Here is a 20,290-nt window from a genome sequence, read left to right as displayed (position 1 = left end):
AGCATGAACCTCAAAGTAGTTTTTAACAACATAGCAGAGGGATAGTCTAGCAATGGTCCGCAGTAGCTGTGAGGATGCCAGTCCTACCTTCCATTGCTCATGTGGCAATGGGAAAATAAACATCTCCATTTGAGAGGAATGAAAACGAAAGAATGCCTTCAAAGAAAACCAGTGGAGATACTTAAGGAGTAGAGATAGAAAGGTGGATCTTACAATGCTTGGGAGGGAAATACAGTAGAGTCACATCAATGCACATTTAATTAACACAAATTCAACCATACCTTCTTGGGAAAACAAAAGCTTCATTCCCGCCCCCCACCCCCACCCCCCGCATAGCATGTTTCCAAGTGCAAACAAATTATTTCAACTGCTGTTCATTGAAAAACAATGCTGGCTAAAAAAATCTGGCTGTGTTACACTTATGAAAAATGGTACAATATAGACAAAGTATGCGTGCTGTATTTGGTGAGCATTTTCAACAGTTTGAGTATACAAGATGACTTTAGGACCTAACCACTGAGTAAGATGCGTTTTTTTATCTCATGAGGGAGGTGAGTGAGTGGGATCAGACTTCTAGCAGTTTCTTGGTAGACGTGAGGGTTGGTGACCTAATCTTGAGTTCATTAGAGCAACTTAGGGCCTTTTAGTAAACAAACTGGTCTCCAGCCATTTTGGCAATGGGTCCTGAAATTATACAATCTAATGCAAACAAAGGCTGATTTATAATTGATTTGAAGTTGAGAAAGATAAAAAAGAACAGCCACAATTGCTCACAAGGAAAGAAGCAACCATGTGAAAACATGTAAAAGATTAGGTTTCTCAATTTACACCAAGATCAAGTGATACAGGCAGGAAAATACACTTGTTTACTTACTCAGGATATGTAAGTTCAGTTAATGTCATGCACATGTCCCATTAAAGTTATATAACTAGATTATATAACCTTTAGAAGGTCACGTTTTTCTTAAAAGCTAAAACCTATTTTTTAACAGATTCAATCCCGATTTTCTCAGCTAAGTAAATTCAAGATCTATAATATCCCCAAAATGAAGCAGTGGCTAAAAAATATTTGATTACATAAAATTTTATAAGTTCTTTCCACTGATTTCCAAATTAGATATGCTAGTTACATAAGTTAGTGGTTTTCTTTCAGGTTTCATAGGCTTCATCTTTTAAACAAAAAGCAGCACTTTTGATAACTATTTTTAGATAGCTATATTTCTGATTCTCTTGAGATATTTTATCTCAAGAGAAAGATATTCAGACCTGTCTACCACTCAGTTTTTATAATAGAGCATATATTTTGGAAAAGTCTTATATTTTCATCTGAGTATCAGAATTTTTCCTAACCAGCCACAATAAGATGCATAACATGTTTTCCTTTGACAACACAGCTATACAGTTCTATGATCTACTCAGAGCCCCTTATATTAATGCCTTTTTCCAGAAATTTACTTTCCTGGCACACTAGCATTTAATCACCACCACATAATGAACTTTACATTGTTTTAAGAACTCAGTGCAAATTTAAGCAACAGTTTTTATATCTGGCCATTCACCATATACTTTCCTTCTTTGGAAGGATTTTCTCCTCTTGATTGCTACTATAATCATTAGTCAGAAATCTCAAAATTAGATTACTTCATGTGTTTACCAGCCAACATTCTCTTGGATTTTCTCAACCACCTTCTTCATCCATTTTATTCACTGCTAACAGTACCATCTAAATCTAAACTTTCAAAAGGGAAGATTTTCTCACAGTTCTCACTGCCCACAGGAACAGCTACAAAACCTTTCTTTTGCCTGGTGTGGTGGTTCATGCCTGTAATCCCAGCACTTTGGGAGGCTGAGGCAGGCGGATCACAAGGTCAGGAGTTCAAGACGAGCCTGGCCAACATGGTGAAACCCTGTCTCTACTAAAAATACAAAAATTAGCTGGGTGTGGTGGCACATGCCCGTAGTCCCAGCTACTTGGGAGGCTGAGGCAGGATAATTGCTTGAACGTGGGAGGTGGAGGTTGCAGTGAGTCAAGACTGCACCATGGCACTACAACCTGGGCAACACAGTGAGACTCTATCTCAAAAAAAAAAACCAAAACACAAAAAAACCTTTCTTTTAACATTCAAAGTCCAGTCTCCACAATTGGCCCCTTACTTATCCATCCCATTCTTAACACAAAGACTCCATCAGCCAGTTTAATAACAGTTATACCAGACAACCACCACATTCATAATTACTAGTTCTTTATGCTGTTCATACTGTCACCCCCTAACTTCTCACTATCTCCTTTTTTTACCTAAATCTCACCTACTACTTAAGGCCTGTCTCTGGCACTACAGTTTCCATCAAGTCTTCAACCTATGTCATTAATCTCCCCTTCTCTGATATTCTGTAGTACTTTGTTTCATAGTAGTGCCACCTCAACAAATTCTAAGTTCCCTGAAAGCATCACTTTAATAGCCTACAGTCCCTGGCATAATGCTTGAGAAAATCTGAAAATACTTGCTGAATTGTATGAACACGTCAATGAACGCCCAAAGTTTCAGATGTAGTAAACATGTATTTTCTAATACACAGCTCTTTACATCAAATTGTTGTCAATGAATCCATTTTTAAACTGTATTTTTACTTTTAAAAACATTTGTTTTTAATTGACAAATATAAATTATATATATTTATAATGTACGTTTTAAAATATGTGTACATTATAGAATGACTAAATCAAGCTAATTAAAAATATGCATCTCACATATTTATCATTTTTTCTGATGAGAACACAAAATCTACTCTCAGCGATTTTCAAGAATCCGCTGTTATTAACCATCATCACCATGTTGTACAATAAATGTAACTGAAATTTTGTATCTTTTTTTACATTTTACACATTATGAATATTTATAAAGCAGGTTACTATTGAGGTATTTTAAGTCAGCTGAACAAGCATACAAAGGCAGAAGTGTAGTCCAGAGGGAACACACAAAAAAATTGTGATTAAATAAATACAGGTTAAATTACTAGAGTAGGGTTCAACATGGGAATTTCAGTCTACTTCTGCCATTCATTTGCATAATTAACATCACATCTTTATCTATAAATTAGCAGTGCTTTTTTTTTGAAGATGGTTTTTCAAACCTGAAAAAATATACACTAAAGCAGTATGGTATAGCATAGTAACTAAAATTAGGTTTACAATCATTATATCGACTTTTAAGTTCTAATGAATTAATGCTTATAAATAAGGCTCTTGGAGGGCGGGGGGAATCCCATTATGAGGAGTTATTATATAGCTTTGAAGAACTAAGAGACAAAATTGGCCACCCACTGTGCTTCCTATTTTGATTCCTGCAGGGTTTCAATCCCTAGCATATAACACAAAGACCCAGACAAGATCATTCTATTATGTAATGGCATATAGTTAAATGCTTCATTTCCTTTCTGTTTACAGCTCAAACACTAGACCATAATTATGATTAGTCAGGGTACTTATGCTATCAGCATTGTTTGAAGAATAAATTATAGGACTTAACTATGCCCTATTAGTATCTTTTAATGACAGAGGCAGGGTACCATTCTGATATGCTGAAATCAACATTTTGCCACAGGAGATTCTTAGTTTCTTCTCATACTTGGATTTTTTAAAGTACTTTAGAAAAGAATTGCTCTAAAACACAGTGAGCTTCTTTTGTTTTTATTTTTTTAGAGACAGGATCTCACTGTCACCCAGGCTAGAGTATAGTAGTAATCATAGCTCACTGCAGCCTTGAACTCCTAAGCTCAACAGATCCTCCTGCCTCAGCCTCCCAAGTAGCTGGAACTACAGGCTTGTGCCACCACACCTGGCTAATTTTGCTGTTGTTGTAGAGACAAGGTTTTCACTATGTTGTTCAGGATGGTCTCAAACTCCTGGACGTAAGGAATCCCTCCGTCTCAGCCTTCCAAAATGTTGGGATTACAGGGATAAGCCACCATGTCCAGCCTTCTTTTTTAGTTGCAATATGCACTATTCTGTTACTGGAGTAAAAATACATCATTTTAATGTAATGTCATAGAGTGTTATAGTTGTCATAGTATGTAGCGAAAGAAAATGTGACTATCCTTTTTCTTTATTCATTAATTCCTTGCCAGCATTTCCTGTGTTACCTGTAAATTGGACAGATGTCAAACAAATGCAGTCTTAAAAAGGACATTTCTTATAACCCATGATTGATGCTTATCTGTGAGCAAGAGAGTGGGAATACTTTGGAGAGGCCAGGAAACGAAAGAAAGGTCTTCTCTCCGGACACAGTATTCTTTCTCTGTTCACCAAGAACAAGGCCAGAAGGCAGATGGGCACAGCAGCAGTAATAAGTTACCTTATCAGGCAGCAGATTCTCACCCCTAATAGTTCTATACCACACCTTCCAACGTCTAGATATATGAAAAAGCACTTGTCTAGTATATTGGTTTTTAGCAAAGTTATATTCTACAACTTAATGTTACAAGAGCTTTCATTATTGTGATTAAAAAAAACAAAAACATAAAAACAAAAATTATACCTCGAAATCAACAAACAACCATCAGGGAAATTTGGGCTGGCACATGGCTAGAAACATGGTTATCACCAGATTCACTGATTTAATGTGGGACGTAAGAAAAGCAGTGATAAAATGCTGATTACATTTTTTTTTTTTTTTTTTTTTTTTTTTTTTGAGACGGAGTCTCGCTCTGTCGCCCAGGCTGGACTGCAGTGGCCGGATCTCAGCTCACTGCAAGCTCCGCCTCCCGGGTTCACGCCATTCTCCTGCCTCAGCCTCCCGAGTAGCTGGGACTACAGGCGCCCGCCACCTCGCCCGGCTAATTTTTTTTTATTTTTTTAGTAGAGACGGGGTTTCACCAGGTTAGCCAGAATGGTCTCGATCTCCTGACCTCGTGATCCGCCCGTCTCGGCCTCCCAAAGTACTGGGATTACAGGCTTGAGCCACCGTGCCCGGCCTACATTTTTTATTTGGAAAGTCTGCCTCAATATGACAATAGATTAACTATTCTAATAGGTCTTTTTCCACTACTACTCATTTTACAGAATATTTTAGAGGAAAAAACCCTTTGATTTTTTTCTGAAACTAGTATATTACAAGGCTGGTTGGGTCTTCTGAAAATTGAACTGGCACATTATGTAACTGCATGGCATAAGAGAATGCCCAGGATTTGCAACCAGAAGACCTAGGTTTGGGTGTCAGTCACCTGCTAGTTGTATGACCTGGGATAAAATAATTACATCTCTGTAAGCCTGTTTCCTTATTTGAAAATGAGGATGATAATGTCTGCCTTACTCAAATGAGATAAGTATATAAGAAAGTACTCTGTAAACTATATAGTTACAAATGTTAGTTCTGTTTCATTATCGGCTTACTAATCTATGGGAGCATGAAACTACATACTTCTAGTTTATGTCTAAAGTAAGATATAGCAATATTTATCAGATATTTAACACTATGGTACTGAGTCAGTTCTATGGTCCTTATACCATAAATACCTTGACAAGTGTACCTTATTAATTCTCCTGAGGAAATGGACAAACATGTTAATTCCTTGCTGTTTTCTTTCAAAAGTCTTTATTTCCTTTTAAAATTCAATAACCTTAAAGGAACACCTATCTAGTTTCTGACTATTTGTAGCTCAATTATCTATGAGCCCAGTTTTTCCTGTCTCTTAAACCTCCAGCTTTCCTCACAGTTATTTAACTTCTTAGGTGTTTCTCTCTTTCTGGTAACAAGATAGAGGAAAGTCAAAAGTAGAGACAGAGGTGAAAAGTATAGTTAAATAGAATCTTTTTGGTACCAGTAGTGAAATAAGTCGGGGTTTGAGGGGAGAGGATAAAACTGCTAGATAAGAAACTTGAAAGTTAATTGTAGATTTCAGTTGTATCCTTCGATAGGCTCACGTCTCTGCTCAGAAGACATATCATCAGAGAGGCCTTCATTGACCACCCTACCTCAGATAGCACCTCCACATTCCTATCCCTCTACATGACTTGATTTTTATGGCCCTTGTCACCACCTGACATGATTTTAATTTTATTATTCTCCCATTACAATGTAAATTTAATATGTGCAATAACTTTGTTCACAGCTATAATCCCAATGGTTAGCACAGCCACTGGTATGAAACAGTTCCTTATTAGTGAATGAATGAATGAATGAATAAATGAATGAATATATCGATAATATTCAGGTCCTCATACTTGATAGATGATCAAAGTATATATAACTTTAATTTAAAATATACAAAAGTAGCTACTAGGTATACATTTTCTTGGTGACAGAGTGTTCCGAAATATAGAAGGTTTCCTTTCAAGATATGTCAATATCCCAAACTGGTATGTTTACTGTTTCATTAGGAAAACATATATGCATAGAAACATAAAATTAGGCTGCTGAAAGAGTTAGAAACATAAAAAACGAAAAGTTAGAAAGGTAAAAAAGCTCTCACCATTTTTGTTCTTAAACAAGAAATTAACTGCAACTAAAATACATTAAAATTTTGAATAACAAGCTCAAAAACAATTTTTTAAAAAATTTGAGACAGGGTCTCACTCTGTCACCCAGGCTGGAGTGCAGTGATATAATATTGACTCACTGCAACCTCTGCCTCCTGGGCTCAAGCAATCCTCCTGCCTCAGCCTCTTGGGTAGCTGGGACTACAGCCCTGTGCCACCGCAGCTGACTAATTTTTTGTTGTTGTTGTTATTTTTTATAGAGATGAGGTTTCGCCCTGTTGCCCAGGCTGGCCTTGAACTCCTAGGCTCAAGTGATCCGCCCGCCTCGGCCTCCCAAAGTGCTGGGATTATAGGTGTGAGCCACTGCATCTGGCCCCAGAACAATTTCTGATATAAAATAATACGTATTCTAGATGGTAAGAAAAATAAATTCCTTTCACAAATGCTTAATAATAACTATTTGTATACAGACATAAATCTACTTTTTTAACATAATTTAAATCAGAATCGAATCCTTTCTAAAAATTAAGCTTCTTTCATATGTGCTTACTGGGAAGAAAAAAATACAATTAGGACTATTCACAAAAGTTATTAGAATATGACCATTTATTTTAGGTAGATGTTTAAAGGATCCTCAAACTCTGAAGTTTAGGAAAAACTATGATTCATCCTAAGACATATTTGAGAAAAAAATGAAAAACTTCTTAGATATAAGAGTAAGAATCTGTCACTAACAAATGCCTAAATTAAAATTGAATGTTTTAAACACATGAAAAATAAAAAATAACTTACCTATAGGGTATCCCAATGCAAAGTCATTACTTTGTGTAGCAAAAATAGGGAATAGTCCAGCTTTGCTAAATCGACTATCAGGACTAGCAACCAATAAGGTTAATACACATACAATGAAAAATACAGAAGCTTTGGCAATTAAGATACTATATAGAAAGGACCAATCCACATTGGAAAAATTAAGTACAACCATGTTTTTGAATAATAAAGCTGGAAGCGCAAATCTAGAGACAAAATTTCCCAGTCCTTTGGCCTGTGTTGATGTTATGACATTGGCCCTTCCTGCTATGTAGCCACAAAGGACAATGCCAAAGCATTCCAGTAAGGCTGGAAAAAGCCTTGTAATTGACATTGAAGGTGGGTCATTAGTGGAATTAAATCCGTGCGTTAAAGCTGTAGGCAAAGTCTTGGTCATATTGACTGCAATGGTTAAGTTCTCTGCAGGTAAATTAGAAAAAGAATTCATTTTCTTTCACCCTCCAACTCCAACCAGCTCTCTGGAAAGAAAGGAAGAAAGATTCAGTATGGCCATCAACAAGAATTCTAGTTGAAATAATACACTGGCAAACCTAGATTTATTTACTTATTAAATGGCCAAATAAATATACATACTTTCTTCAACTACCATCAGGGAAAATACAATGGAAAAAAAGTGGGGGGTTCCTAACAATAATCGCTTCACTCTCAAAGGCAGGTCAGCTCAAAATATTTATGTTGCTGTTCTATATTCAGTATTAGACACAAGTAAAATAAGATCTGCAAATATTAGAGCTGCAGTGATGCCCTGTGCTTCTCTCCAGTGATTCTCTCCATCAGTTGAGCTCCGCCTGGTGGATAAGGGCCTCGGGACCACAGAGTCTCCACTGGATGTTCCCATGCATCCAAATTCTCTGGAAATTTCAGAAGTTCTTAAGGCTGCATTGAGGAGTCACCCAGGGACCAGAGTCCTTTCCAGCCCATGGTCATACTTGAGTATAGGATGGGAAGAAGAGTATAGTAGAGCACCACTAATCAACTTTAAACCAATAATTTTTTTTTAAAGATAGGGTCTTGCTCTGTCTCCCAGGCTGGAGTGCAGTGGTGCAATCTCAGCTCAGTGCAACCTCTGTCTCCTGGGTTCAAGTGATTCGTGTGCCCACCATAACCAGCTAATTTTTGTATTTTTGTAGAGACAGGGTTTCACCGTGTTGCCTAGCCTGGTTTTGAACTCCTGACCTCAGATGATCTGCCTGCCTTGGCCTCCCACAGTGCTGGGATTACAGGCATGAGCCACTGCACCCGACCTGAACGAATTAACTTTTCTGTGTCTCACCTTCTTCACCTGTAAAATGGCAATAACAGTAATACCTACCACATGGGAACTTGAGATTATTCAACTGAAGTCTTTAAAATCACATCTGGAACAGAGTAATCACTTAATGATGGTTAAATATAACTTTTGGTAGAATATGAGAGAGAGAGAGAAAAAAAAAGATGACATCCCACCAATATACCTTTAGTTCCTTCTATACCAGCCACACACACTGGCCCCAGGGACTTTGTGCCACAGGGACTTTGCACATTCAGTTCACTCAAGTGTCACGGAAGCAGGGACTAGGCATGTTTTTGCCCACTGTTGTGTCCTTAACATCTAGGACAGTACCTGGCACACATGAGACAGAAAAAAAATATTTTTTTAATGAATAACTATAATAACTTATAGTTAAACCTTTTACCCTTTCATGGATCAATGTTCTCTTTCAGGCACTATTTAGTTTATGGACAGAATTTTTTGTTTTCTGAATGATAAAGTATTACAAGTTTTTCACTACAGCAACAGAACCAAGAACACAAAATGTGTCTAAAGGTGTTCATGAAATGTTGAAAAATACAAAATGCTTTGTAAAATGTTCTAAAGCGGTTCAGAAAATGCTAAAGCATGGAACAGATTCAAAAAACGAATAGTACAATAATTATCAGACTCCCTCTTGCTGCCAGGAACACAATGAACATGAGGTCTGGATAACTCTAAAGCTAATCGGCTTTTATTAGTATCTTGAAATTAAAATGATGACAATTGCCAATTTCTTTTTCTTTTTTTTTGATGGAGTTTTGCTCCTGTTGCCCAGGCTGGAGTGCAGTGGCGTGATCGTGGCTCACCTCCACCTCCGCCTCCCGGGTTCAAGCGATTCTCCTGCCTTAACCTTCCCGAGTAGCCGGGATTACAGGCATGCGCCACCACGCACGGCTAATTTTGAATTGTTAGTAGAGATGGGGTTTCTCCATGTTGGTCAGGTTGGTCTCAAACTCCCAGCCTCAGGTGATCCACCCACCTCAGCCTCCCAAAGTGCTGGGATTACAGGTGTGAGCCACCACACCCAGCCAACAATAGCCAATTTCTAAGTGATTACTCTGGGTTTACCATCTAAAGTAGACTTACATACGGTAGAAAGTAAAAAGTTCATGCTTCTGGAAATTTACAATGCTCAGGTTAAGTCCTCAAACATCAACATCACGTTAAAAAGACTTAGATGGCAGCCCAGAGATCACCAACAACTGATACCTGGCAGGGGTATAAGAGAATTTTCTCTGTGCTACCCTTGTATAAACCGAACCATTTAAAAACCTTATATTTAATCTGGATTAGGACAAGTATTTTTCTACTAGAATTAGATAGGAGTGGTCAATATAGTACATGAAACCTACAATACTCACATACTTGAAGTTTACCAAATAAGCATCAGATTATATCTTGGGAAAGCTACCGGTTGGTACAAATACCCATACTTGAAGTAAGGAGCTGGTAAACAATTAAACACAGGTGTTAAACATTTGGAGCCCTTAAGAAAGTGTGTACTTGGAAAAGCAGTGCTAAAGAAGAAAGTGATAAATAAGTCCAGTTTTCTATTCACTTTCAAAAGTGCCTAGAGTATTAACAACTCATTCTGCTTACAATCCCTTACTTGTACCACACAAGCATGTCAAGGCATTCCAGTAATTTCTTTAACCAACAGTTTTAACTAAACTAGTTGAAGTTCAGTGGAGAGTCAAACAGATTCTGGGCTTTACAGCTTATCAACTCATAAGTTACTTAGCCTTTTCAAACTTTTGTTTCCTCAACTGTAAAATGAGAGTAAAAACCTCCCTATAGGGGCCAGGCATAGTAGCTCACACCTGTAATCCCAGCATTTTGGGAGGCCCAGGCAGGTGGATTATGTGAGCCCAGGAGTTTGAGACCAGCCTGGCCAACATGGTGAAACCTTAGTCTCTACAAAAAATGAGCTGAGCACAGTCATGCATGCCTGTTGTCCCAGCTACCTGGGAGGCTGAGGTGGGAGGATCACCTGAGCCTAGGAGGTCTCTGCAGTGAGCCATGATCACACCACTGCATGCCAGCCTGAGTAAGACCCTGTCTCAAACAAAGATCTCCTTAGAGAGATATTGTGTGGATAGAATATTTTATATACAGCTTATCACAGAGTAGGCCTTCAAGAAATGGCAGCAATTGCTATTAGGAACTGTTGTCTTACTAACAATGATAAAAAAGTAAACATGTTAGTTCTTCAAACATACCTGGTAAAATATCCACCAACTAAAAAAAGAGGGATGGGATGTGTCACAAATTTATCAGTTTTTGTTTTATACCAAACAATTAAGACAAGTTGAATTTAATTTGGTTTGATCGTAAATGGTTAACAGTGAAGGCAGAGCTCTTCATTTTTCTCAGGGTGATGGTCAAATAGTTGTAGCAATGTCCAGGATTAACTTTTAATTCGTTGAAAAATTTTTAAAAAGCGGGGGTGGGGGGGTCGGGCGTGGAGACTCACACCTGTAATCCCAGCACTTTGGGAGGCCGAGGTGGGCATATCACCTGAGGTCGGGAGTTGGAGACCAGCCTGGCCAGCATGGTGAAACCCTGTCTCTACTAAAAAGACAAAAATTAGCCGGGCTTGGTGGCAGGTGCCTGTAATCCCAGTTACTCAGGAAGCTGAGGCAGGAGAATCGCTTGAACCCAGGAGGCAGAGATTGCAGTGAGCCGAGATCCTGCCATTGTCTTCCAGCCTGGGCAACAGAGCAAGACTCCGTCTCAAGAAAAAAAAAAAAAAAGTATTCTGCCCTCCCCATGAGGTTTATTTTAGTGTTTTTCAGTATTATAAAAGAAATACCTGCTAAGGTAAAGTCAAAATTATCAAAATGACTTAAAAAGTTTTAAGTCATCCTAATCTTTTTTAAACGGGAAGATAATATGCTTTCTAAAGCATAGTTTAAAATGAACAGGAAACACAGCAAGGGAAGTTTTAAAAAATTACATCTAGCCTTTTCATCTATAAAAACAAAAGCTTGTTACAGAACAAACACGTTCACAGTAAAAAAAAAAACCACTCGCTGAGGCACGAACTGGAGAAATGCTACTGTACTTACAAACCGCTTCTAGCCACATCATACTTGGCTTAGATCACATAAACGAACCACTGATATTGTAAATAACTGCTATTAAGTGAAAATGGGAGGGTGGGGGAAAGGAGAGGGTTGACTAACTTCACAGAGAAAGCTTTAAACTCTCAGGCTATTTCTCAAACAGCCAACATCCTTTATCCTGTGGGATAAGTGTAATACAGTGTGGTATTATTAAAGCACTCTTCAACATCAACAGTCGCACCATTCACCCACTCCCACCTACTTGCTGGGCACCAAATGTTCTCCCCAGAGACCCGGGTAGGGAGCGCTGAACACTGCCTCCTTGCCTCATCTGTAGGGACAGACTGTGGCCCTCCAAGATAAGGGGCGCAGAGAGTTCCTAACCGAATAGGCTGCTCGGAGAGCAGCTGCCAGCCAACGCCTGGAAAGGCAGCAGTGGAAATGGAAAGGCAGCCAGGGGTCTGTGCCTGGCGTAAGAAAAAGGTGGTCGCTCGTCTTCCCAGGGCACGGGAGTCACAACGTCATGGTAACTAACATACCCCAAAAATGGTTAACGGAGAAAATTTGGCGCAGTGCTCCAGGTGCCTGGGTAGAAAGAAGCCTTCGGGAGGGCCAGATACTGAGGGTACCCTCGGGATAAAGGGAAGAGTCTAAGAATGACAAGGTGGATGCCCGTGCAGTGAGGAGCTTCCCAAACTAGGGATGGCAGTTCTGTCTCCGGAGGGTACTAGACACCCCTTCCCCCGCGCGAGCCTTCCCGGGTGATCTCACACATTCCAAAGGCAGGCGCTGCGGGGCAGAGACAGCAGGTTCAAACAACGGGCCGCGGGGCCAGGGCGCAGAGGGTCGGCAGCTGCCCACGTGCCCAGGCCCGAGGGGTAGGGGTGGGGATACACCGTGTCCGCAAGGGAGAGCCAGGACCGGGCAGGTCTGCGCTCCAGGGGCCCATCTCACCTGCTTCGTCTGCAACCTTGGGGTGGCGAGAAGGGAGCTGGCGCTCGCAGGGGGCCAAGCAGGGAGAAGACCACCGTCATCTCCCACCCCCACCCCTCTTCGCTGAGCGCAGACGGGTGCCAGCTGCAGCAGCTTAGGCACGTTCCGATAAAGTGAGGTGGGGTAAGCCTCTGCGGCCCTGTCAGCTCAGCCCCGTGCCGGCCGCGAGGCCCCGCCCCGCCCCGCCTTCGGGGCCCACCCCCTCCCAGCCCCGCCTTCAGGCCCCGCCCCCAGCTCCGAACTTCCAGCAAGACGGGCCCCTCCCCGCCCTCAAGCCCCGCCCACTTCCACGAGCCTCGAGCCCAGAGTCGCGGTCCAACCCTCAGGCCCCACCCACAGCCTCGGGCCTCCGAGCCACACGTTCCCCAACCCCGCCTTCCGTCCCCGCCCCCTCCTCCAGCCTCGGAGCCCCGCGGTACCCGGCCCCGCCCTGCCGGCTGGGAACCGCCCAGCCGCGATCCTCTGGGGCGGGACTTCCGGCCTCCCACCTCCCACAAAATGGTAGTCGTCGTGGGGGATGTTCAGTTTATTTTTCCTCTTCTTAAGCACAGACGCAGAGCTGGCTTGTCTTTCCGCTTAACCCCCAACCTCGTGTGATCTGCCAGTTTCGCTTCTGATTAGCCCAGGACTTTTTATAGCATAGAGTTTTAAAGCAAGGGCTTAGAATCAGACCTGGGTCAAAATCCTGCCTTCCACTTTCACCAAGGCAGTGTGACCTTGACGTTCCTACATAAGAGATTCAAATGTAAACGCTTAGCCCTGGGCTTGCTTTAGAATCTGGGCCCTGTCCATAACTGCTTCTATTGCGGGGCGGGGGTAGGGGTGGGAGTGGGGAACTACATGCATATCCTCTCAGTATACTGAAAGGAAACTGGTGGCGTTAATGGAAAACTTACGAAGCTTCTTGAAATAAAGGTATTGAAACCATCCTCAGGGTTTATAAGAATTCTGGACAAAAATAAAATTAAGCATTAATCAGGCTACACTTTGGCCCACTTCCTTGTAACCGAAAGTCAGGTAGAGCTAGATAGTACATTTGCATCCCCGTTGTTCCTATATATAGGTTTTCTGATGTTAGAGTCATAAGGCTTTTAAGAATTGCTCAAGATGTTTTTCAGACCCCAAATTCCAGCGAAACAACTGATGCCAGCTAGCTGGAAGACCCCTGCCACAGAAGAAGGGAATCAGCATGAGAATACAGCTTCTTCATCTCCCTGTCCCATGACTTCGCCCTGCAGTCTTCAACCAATTAATGATCTCCACACTTCAGAGCACTCCAAAACCCTTAAGAACCTGAGCCTCAAAGTTTTCCTGGAGACGAATTTGAGGTTTCCTCCTATCTGTGTTTGGTGGCTCTATGATTAAACCTCTTTCTCTTCTGCAACCTGGTGTCCCAGTGTATTAACTTGCCATGGGCATCAGACAACAAGCCTATATACAGTATCCCAAATATAGTGCTCCACTTTGAAATCGGAAGAAATCCTGCATGAGTTAGTCTTTTGAAATAAAAATTATTTCAAATTTTAAAATATTTATATATGTTCCCACTTAAGATACCCACAAGTATTTGTTTACAACCTTTTACCTTGCTTTGCATCTTAAACATTTTTGTATGGCAATTTCTATGTCTTCCTATCATCTCCGCCATCTTAGTGCAAAGATACAAAATTGTGTGGCTTACTAAGAAAAATTACGGTAAGCTAAGGGTAGGTTAAAGGATCTGAAACTTAGCAGCAAAAAAATGAGCAAAAATTGAAGCTATAAAAAGGCATGGATCCTGCTCCAGTTCTCTTTGCTTCTCCTTTGTTCTCTTTCTCACTTTTAACTGCCTTCTTTGTTTCCCTTGAGCCTGACTACTTAAAAAAAAAAAAAGAAAATCTGAATATCTCAATTATCTCGAGGCTAAAAGGATTTTTATTTAGGAAGTATGAAGATTAATTCAATTAAATAAATAGTTCTTGAGCATTGACTACTAGGGGAATACTGGAAGATAGGCCTGGAAAGTTATGGTCAACCTGTAGGAGGATCCTTGGGTTAGCCTTAGAGTTTGAACATTATCCTTTGGCCACAGTAAAACATTTAACTTTTCTTTTCCCACAGGAACATGTCAGAATGATTACACTATTTGTGGGTGTGTAATCTGGAAGCTGTACCACGATTTTGAAAGAGAGACTGAAGGCAAGAAAAACAATGTGGTGACTTGGGGAAGAACCAAGACATAAGGAAATGAAGACTTACTCTTGGGTGATGACAGTAAAAAGAATGGAATAGGCCTGAGAAACAGGAAAAGGGAGAACTGATGGGACTCAATTACTGGTAGGGCTAAAGAGGAGGAAGGACAGGGTGAGGAGGAAGGACAGGGCGAGGTGGCTCACGCCTGTAATCCCAGCACTTTGGGAGGCGAGGCAGGAAGATCACTTAAGCCCAGGAGTTCACCAGCCTGAACAACATGACAAAAACCCATCTCTGCAAAAATTACAAAAATTAGGCGGGGCGCAGTGGCTCACGCCTGTAATCCCAGCACTTTGGGAGGCCGAACCGGGTGGATCACCTGAGGTCAGGAGTTCGAGACCAGCCTGGCCAACGCAGGGAAACCCCATCTCTACTAAAAATACAAAAATTAGCTGGGCATGGTGGTATGCACCTGTAATCCCAGCTACTTGGGAGGCTGAGACAGGAGACTTGCTTGAACCCAGGAGGCAGAGGTTGCAGTGAACTGAGATTGTGCCATTGCAGTCCAGCCTGGGTGACAGAGTAAAACTCGGTCTTAAAAAAAAAAAAAAAATTAGCCAGGTGTGGTGGCACACACCTGTGGTTCCAGCAACTCAGAAGGCTGAGATGAGAAGATTGCTTGAGCCCAGGAGGCGAAGGCTGCAGTGAACCGAGATCGCACCACTGCACTTCACCCAGAGCAACAGAGTGAGACCCTGTCTGAAAAAGACAAAAAATAAAAATAAAAGAGAGAGAAGGAAGGATTTAACAAGCTTATGTATTTCCTCATCCGTTAAAGAAAAGAAATTGAACTAGAGAGCTTCTGGTATCCTGTCCAGCCATAAAATTTTGTTGTTTTCTATTATTCTGTTATCTGAAAATGAGAGGAAGAACTATTTCAGTGGGAGAAGCAGTTTCAAGGAGAAAATAACAAATTTGATTTTAGACCTCAAATCTAAAACCTTGAGAAATTTTCTAGTTCAGTTTTCTTTCTTGAAGTTATCGTCCTCTCCATCTGAGATTCTAGGAGATTAAGCAGTTGGTCTAAGAACACCCAACTAGTCCATGACAGAGAATGACAATAAAAGCCCTCCCTGTCCTGTAAACGAACTGCTTATAAAGGCATCAGCACATGTATGTAGAGATTTCCGGTAGACCCCTAGGGAGAAAACAGAAAAGAGAGAGAAAGAGCAGAAATAAAGACATGGTTTGAGAAGACATCCGTTTCATGAAGACATGAAGACATGAAGTTTCTTGTGGAAACCTCATTGATGAGGTTTCCTTCCACAGAGCAGCTTGTGGAAGGAAACTCTAAGAACAAAATGTATACAAAGATGAAAGACTTCATTAAAAAGTCCCCTTAGAGAAGTAATTACCAATGAATGCCACGAGAAACTAATTTAATTCCACTGCCATATCTTCTAATCATTCTGTGAGATGCTGACTAATTCTATACTATTAACTGGAAAAAAGTGATGAAAAGCTAAAAGTAATGCAGAATAATGGAGGGAAAACTGTAAATTAATCATAACTTTCATTTACACGTAAGAGGGACCTATAAACTTCAAGCACACTGATATCCCCCTTTCCCTCAAGTCTCGCTGATCAAAGTTGACAGGAGAAACAAACCAAATGGTTTGATACAATGACAAAGGTCATGTAGGATATATGTTGAGGCAATATGATGTACATGTGGATTCCTGGTGATTTTTATTTTTTCCAAAATGAAGTACTTCTAATGTTTCTTTCTATGAAAGTAATAACTAACAATGATAACATATTCAGATAATACAGAAAAGAATGAAGAAACCGAAAATCATGCCTGTGGATAATTTCTTTAATATTATACCATATATGTATCATTTTATGCAAATATAGATTATTTAAGAAAAATAGGATTATGCATATGATTTTCATACACACAATTTTTAGTAACTTTTTATTTAATAATACCATTATAATCCATAAACAATTTAGTCATATAGATTTATATCATTTTTAATGCCTATTAAATATTCCCTAGCGAAATTTTGAAGATGATCTTCCTTGAAAAAGGGGAAACTGGGCCATCTATAAAGCCTAATCAAAGTTGAGTAAAGAATAGAAAAATAAAAGAGAGTGACTTAAAATGTGCTGTTTGAACATGTCTAGTATGATGCCAAAGTTTGTTTAAAAACTTTTAGTTTCTTTAAAACTCCCCTTCCCCTTCCCAATAGCATCATTTTCTCTTTAGGGATTCATGTTTCCAGAGAAGTTGACTTCACTGTCCCTTCAGAGGTGATGTAACTAATGCAGGCTGTCCAATCAGTATATTTCATCCCTTTGCACTTAATGATTAGTCAGGGTGGGCATTGATCCTAAAGTAGCTCAGTTGAATAATTCTCAGGACTTTTGCAGAGAGTGCTGATATTCTCTTTCTTGCTAGACAAGAGGAAGATGCTGACAGCCATTTTAGAACCATAAGAGAAGCCAGTCTTAGAATGGTGCAGAAACCAAGAGAGGCACAGCAGAGAGAAGGAAATTAACAGGGACCTTGATGACATATTGAGTTGTGGGATCAAGCCCCACCCGAAGCAGCCTCACGGGTTGGCCTGTGGACTCTTCTTTCATGTGTACCAATCAGTTTTCTTCATTGTTTAAACAAGTTTGAGTTGGGTTTTCTATTACTTAAAATCAAATGCACAGGAAAAAATGCTAAAGGAAAATGCAACAGTAATTCTGTCTGAGTGGTAAGAATACACATGATTACAATTTTTTTTTCTGTGCAGAAAAGTTTCCCTTTTTCTTGATAAAATTAATATACAAGTATGTATTTTGGCTTTTTGGAAATCTTCTAAAACAAATTTTAAAACCATGATTATGTATTAAACCAGGAAGATATATGAAATCCACCCATAAAATAGAATGACTTAAGAGCACAGATATGATGACCTTAGAGAAGACAAATGACCTATGACCTTAGAGAAGACAAAGACCTTGCTTTTGTTGATCTTTGTATTCTCAGCATTTAGAATAGTGCTTTCCCTGACATATGGTAAGCATTCTGTAAATGGTTTTTGAATGATTGAATAAAACATAATTGCCTATCAGCTATCTAGGAAGTTGGATTGTAACTATGGGAAGTATTTGATACAAGCAACTGTGACATAGCTCTTTTACTGTAACTGGATTTCTTGTTTCCAGCTTTTCACTTGGCCTAGTTTTACAGCTTTATTTAAATATTCCCCCAGGCCAGGCACGGCAGCTCACGCCTGTAATCCCAGAATTTAGGAAGCCTGAGGTGGACAGATCATGTGAGGCCAGCCTGGCCAACAAAGTGAAACCCTGTCTCTACTAAAAATGCAAAAATTATCTGGGTGTGATGGCGCGTGCCTGTAATCCCAGCTACTTGAGAGGCTGAGGCAGACGAATTGCTTGAACCGAGGAGGCGAAGGTTGCAGTGAGCCGAGATCGTGCCACTGCACTCCAGTCTGGGCAAAAGAGCAAGACTTCATCTCAAATAAATAAATAAATAAGTATTCCGCCAAATTGTTGACTTCTTTTTGTGATTGTAAATGCTAGAATTAAATAATTATTTCTGATCTGTCAAATTAAAACACTATTATCTTTTAACATACATATATATGTTTATGTGTGCATAAATATACAATAGCTTTTTTCTCTTTCAATTTACTACTGAAATATTCTCACAAAAGCAATAAAGTGGAATCTAAACATCTCATGTGGCTATTGATCTTGTTATTGACCCCAAGAAAGGCTCAAATGTGATTAAATGGGCAGAGGCTTTTGTCCAGGCCAGCACTTAAGAAGTTAAGCAGAGGCCGGGTGTGGTGGCTCACACCTGTAATCCCAGCACTTTGGGAGGCCAAGGCAGGTGGATCACTGAGGTCAGGAGTTCAAGACTAGCCTGCCCAACATGGTAAAACCTTGTCTTTACTAAAAATACAAAAATTAGCCGGGTGCAGTGGAGTGCGCCTATAATCCCAGTTACTGGGGAGTCTGAGGCAGGAGAACTGCTTCAACTTGGGAGGCAGAGGTTGTGGTAAGCCCAGATCATGCCACTGCACTCCAGCTCGGGGGCCACAGAGCAAGATTATTTAAAAGAAAAAAAAAAAAAAAAGTTAAGCAGAAAAACAATGAAACCAGAATTAGGTTATGAAACTGAAAGTTAACTCGGTGACTTACATAAGATAGGCTGCAGAAATCACAACAGAAGCATGGTAACTTTGGGGGCCCCACCAGTTTGTTTCAAGACTTAGCTTCTTGATATTTGTGGTTTTGTTTTGACCACTTTTTTTTTTTTGAAAGGAGTGAGAGAACAGGAACATGAAAATGAAAAACAAAAAAAATACACTTGTTCCTACTTCTAAATTGTTAATTTAAAAGTGGGCTCACTAACATTTATTTAATAGGCAGTCTTTAAAGAAATAATATTTTAACTGTGCAGAGCATTTTCTAATTTGAATAACGCCTAAGGTGAAAAATTAAAACTAACCAACGTTGTAAAATACAAACAGGAAGTGGAGAAATCTCAGATTTTAACCTTGACTTTAGATTAAGAATGTTTTTAGCTGATTCTAGTTAAAACATTTTTGAGTAAATAGCTAGCTCAAAAAAAGGCTATCATATCCTCAGCACAACAGTGAAGCACATACCTCAGATGCATTCTTCTAGAAGAGGAAATGTTTCAGGGGTTCCAGTCTCCTTCCCTCCTTGAAGGGGCAGGTCCTCTATCTGTGTTGATTTCTATAGTCGCCTCAGTGTCAGAATAGTATTTGGTAGAATAGAAAGTAGAAACTTGATCAACTTTTGTTGCCCTACTAACTCTTACAATAGAGCTAAATAAGTTGGTGACATTTTTGTATTTAGAGAATCACTCAAAACAGAAACACCTGTTCTTTTTTTTTTTCCTCGAGACAGGGTCTTGCTCTGTCGCTCAGGCTGGAGTGCAGTGGCACGATCATAGCTCACTGCAGCCTCAGACTCCCAGGCTCAAGCGATCCTCCCACCTCAGCCTCCTGAGTAGCTGGGACCACAGGATGCGCCACCACACCTGGCTGCTTTTCGTATATGTTTTTGTAGAGATGGGGTTTCGTCATGTTGGCCAGGCTGGCATGAAACTCTTGGGCTCAAGTGATTCTCCCACTTCAGTCTCCCAAAGTGCTGGGATTATAGGCGGGAGCCACCACGCTGGGTCCCTGCTCTTTCTTAGACTGCTTCTTTCTGCTTTTAACAAAAGTAACTGATAGAGAAGAAGTATCAACACTCAAATGTCTACATGGCAGCAGAGAAACTAGACAATTTTTATAAATGACAGTGGCTGAAACAGAATAAATCATGGGGAATCATCATTGGTATTATAGAGACTAAATATGATAGTGTTCCATTAATTAATTCTACAAATATTTAAATGTTCTCAGA

The 20,290-nt window shown here is 40.1% G+C and overlaps 1 protein-coding gene across 3 annotated transcripts in view; it reads right to left on the bottom strand.

Moving 5' to 3' along the window:
- Positions 1-12,832, bottom strand: part of GPR155 (G protein-coupled receptor 155) — a 60,290-nt gene extending 47,458 nt beyond the window's left edge. Inside the window, exons 1-3 of one of the 3 annotated variants that reach the window (XM_010358460.2) lie at positions 12,620-12,824; positions 8,761-8,909; positions 7,268-7,764 (exon numbers count right to left, since the gene is read on the bottom strand). In XM_010358460.2, the coding sequence (XP_010356762.1) occupies positions 7,268-7,733 (466 nt within the window). In that variant the 5' untranslated portion in view covers positions 7,734-7,764; positions 8,761-8,909; positions 12,620-12,824. Of the gene's footprint in view, positions 1-7,267; positions 7,765-8,618; positions 8,734-8,760; positions 8,910-12,619 lie in introns of those variants that run through there. The other 2 variants (XM_010358459.2, XM_030916404.1) reach the window with 2 other exon arrangements.
- Between the last annotated feature and the right edge of the window lie 7,458 nt (positions 12,833-20,290).

Source organism: Rhinopithecus roxellana, chromosome 14 (assembly GCF_007565055.1).
Source record: "Rhinopithecus roxellana isolate Shanxi Qingling chromosome 14, ASM756505v1, whole genome shotgun sequence".
Classification (NCBI taxonomy): domain Eukaryota; kingdom Metazoa; phylum Chordata; class Mammalia; order Primates; family Cercopithecidae; genus Rhinopithecus; species Rhinopithecus roxellana.
Note: the sequence above shows the minus strand (reverse complement) of the source record. Positions and strands in the feature narration are given on the sequence as shown.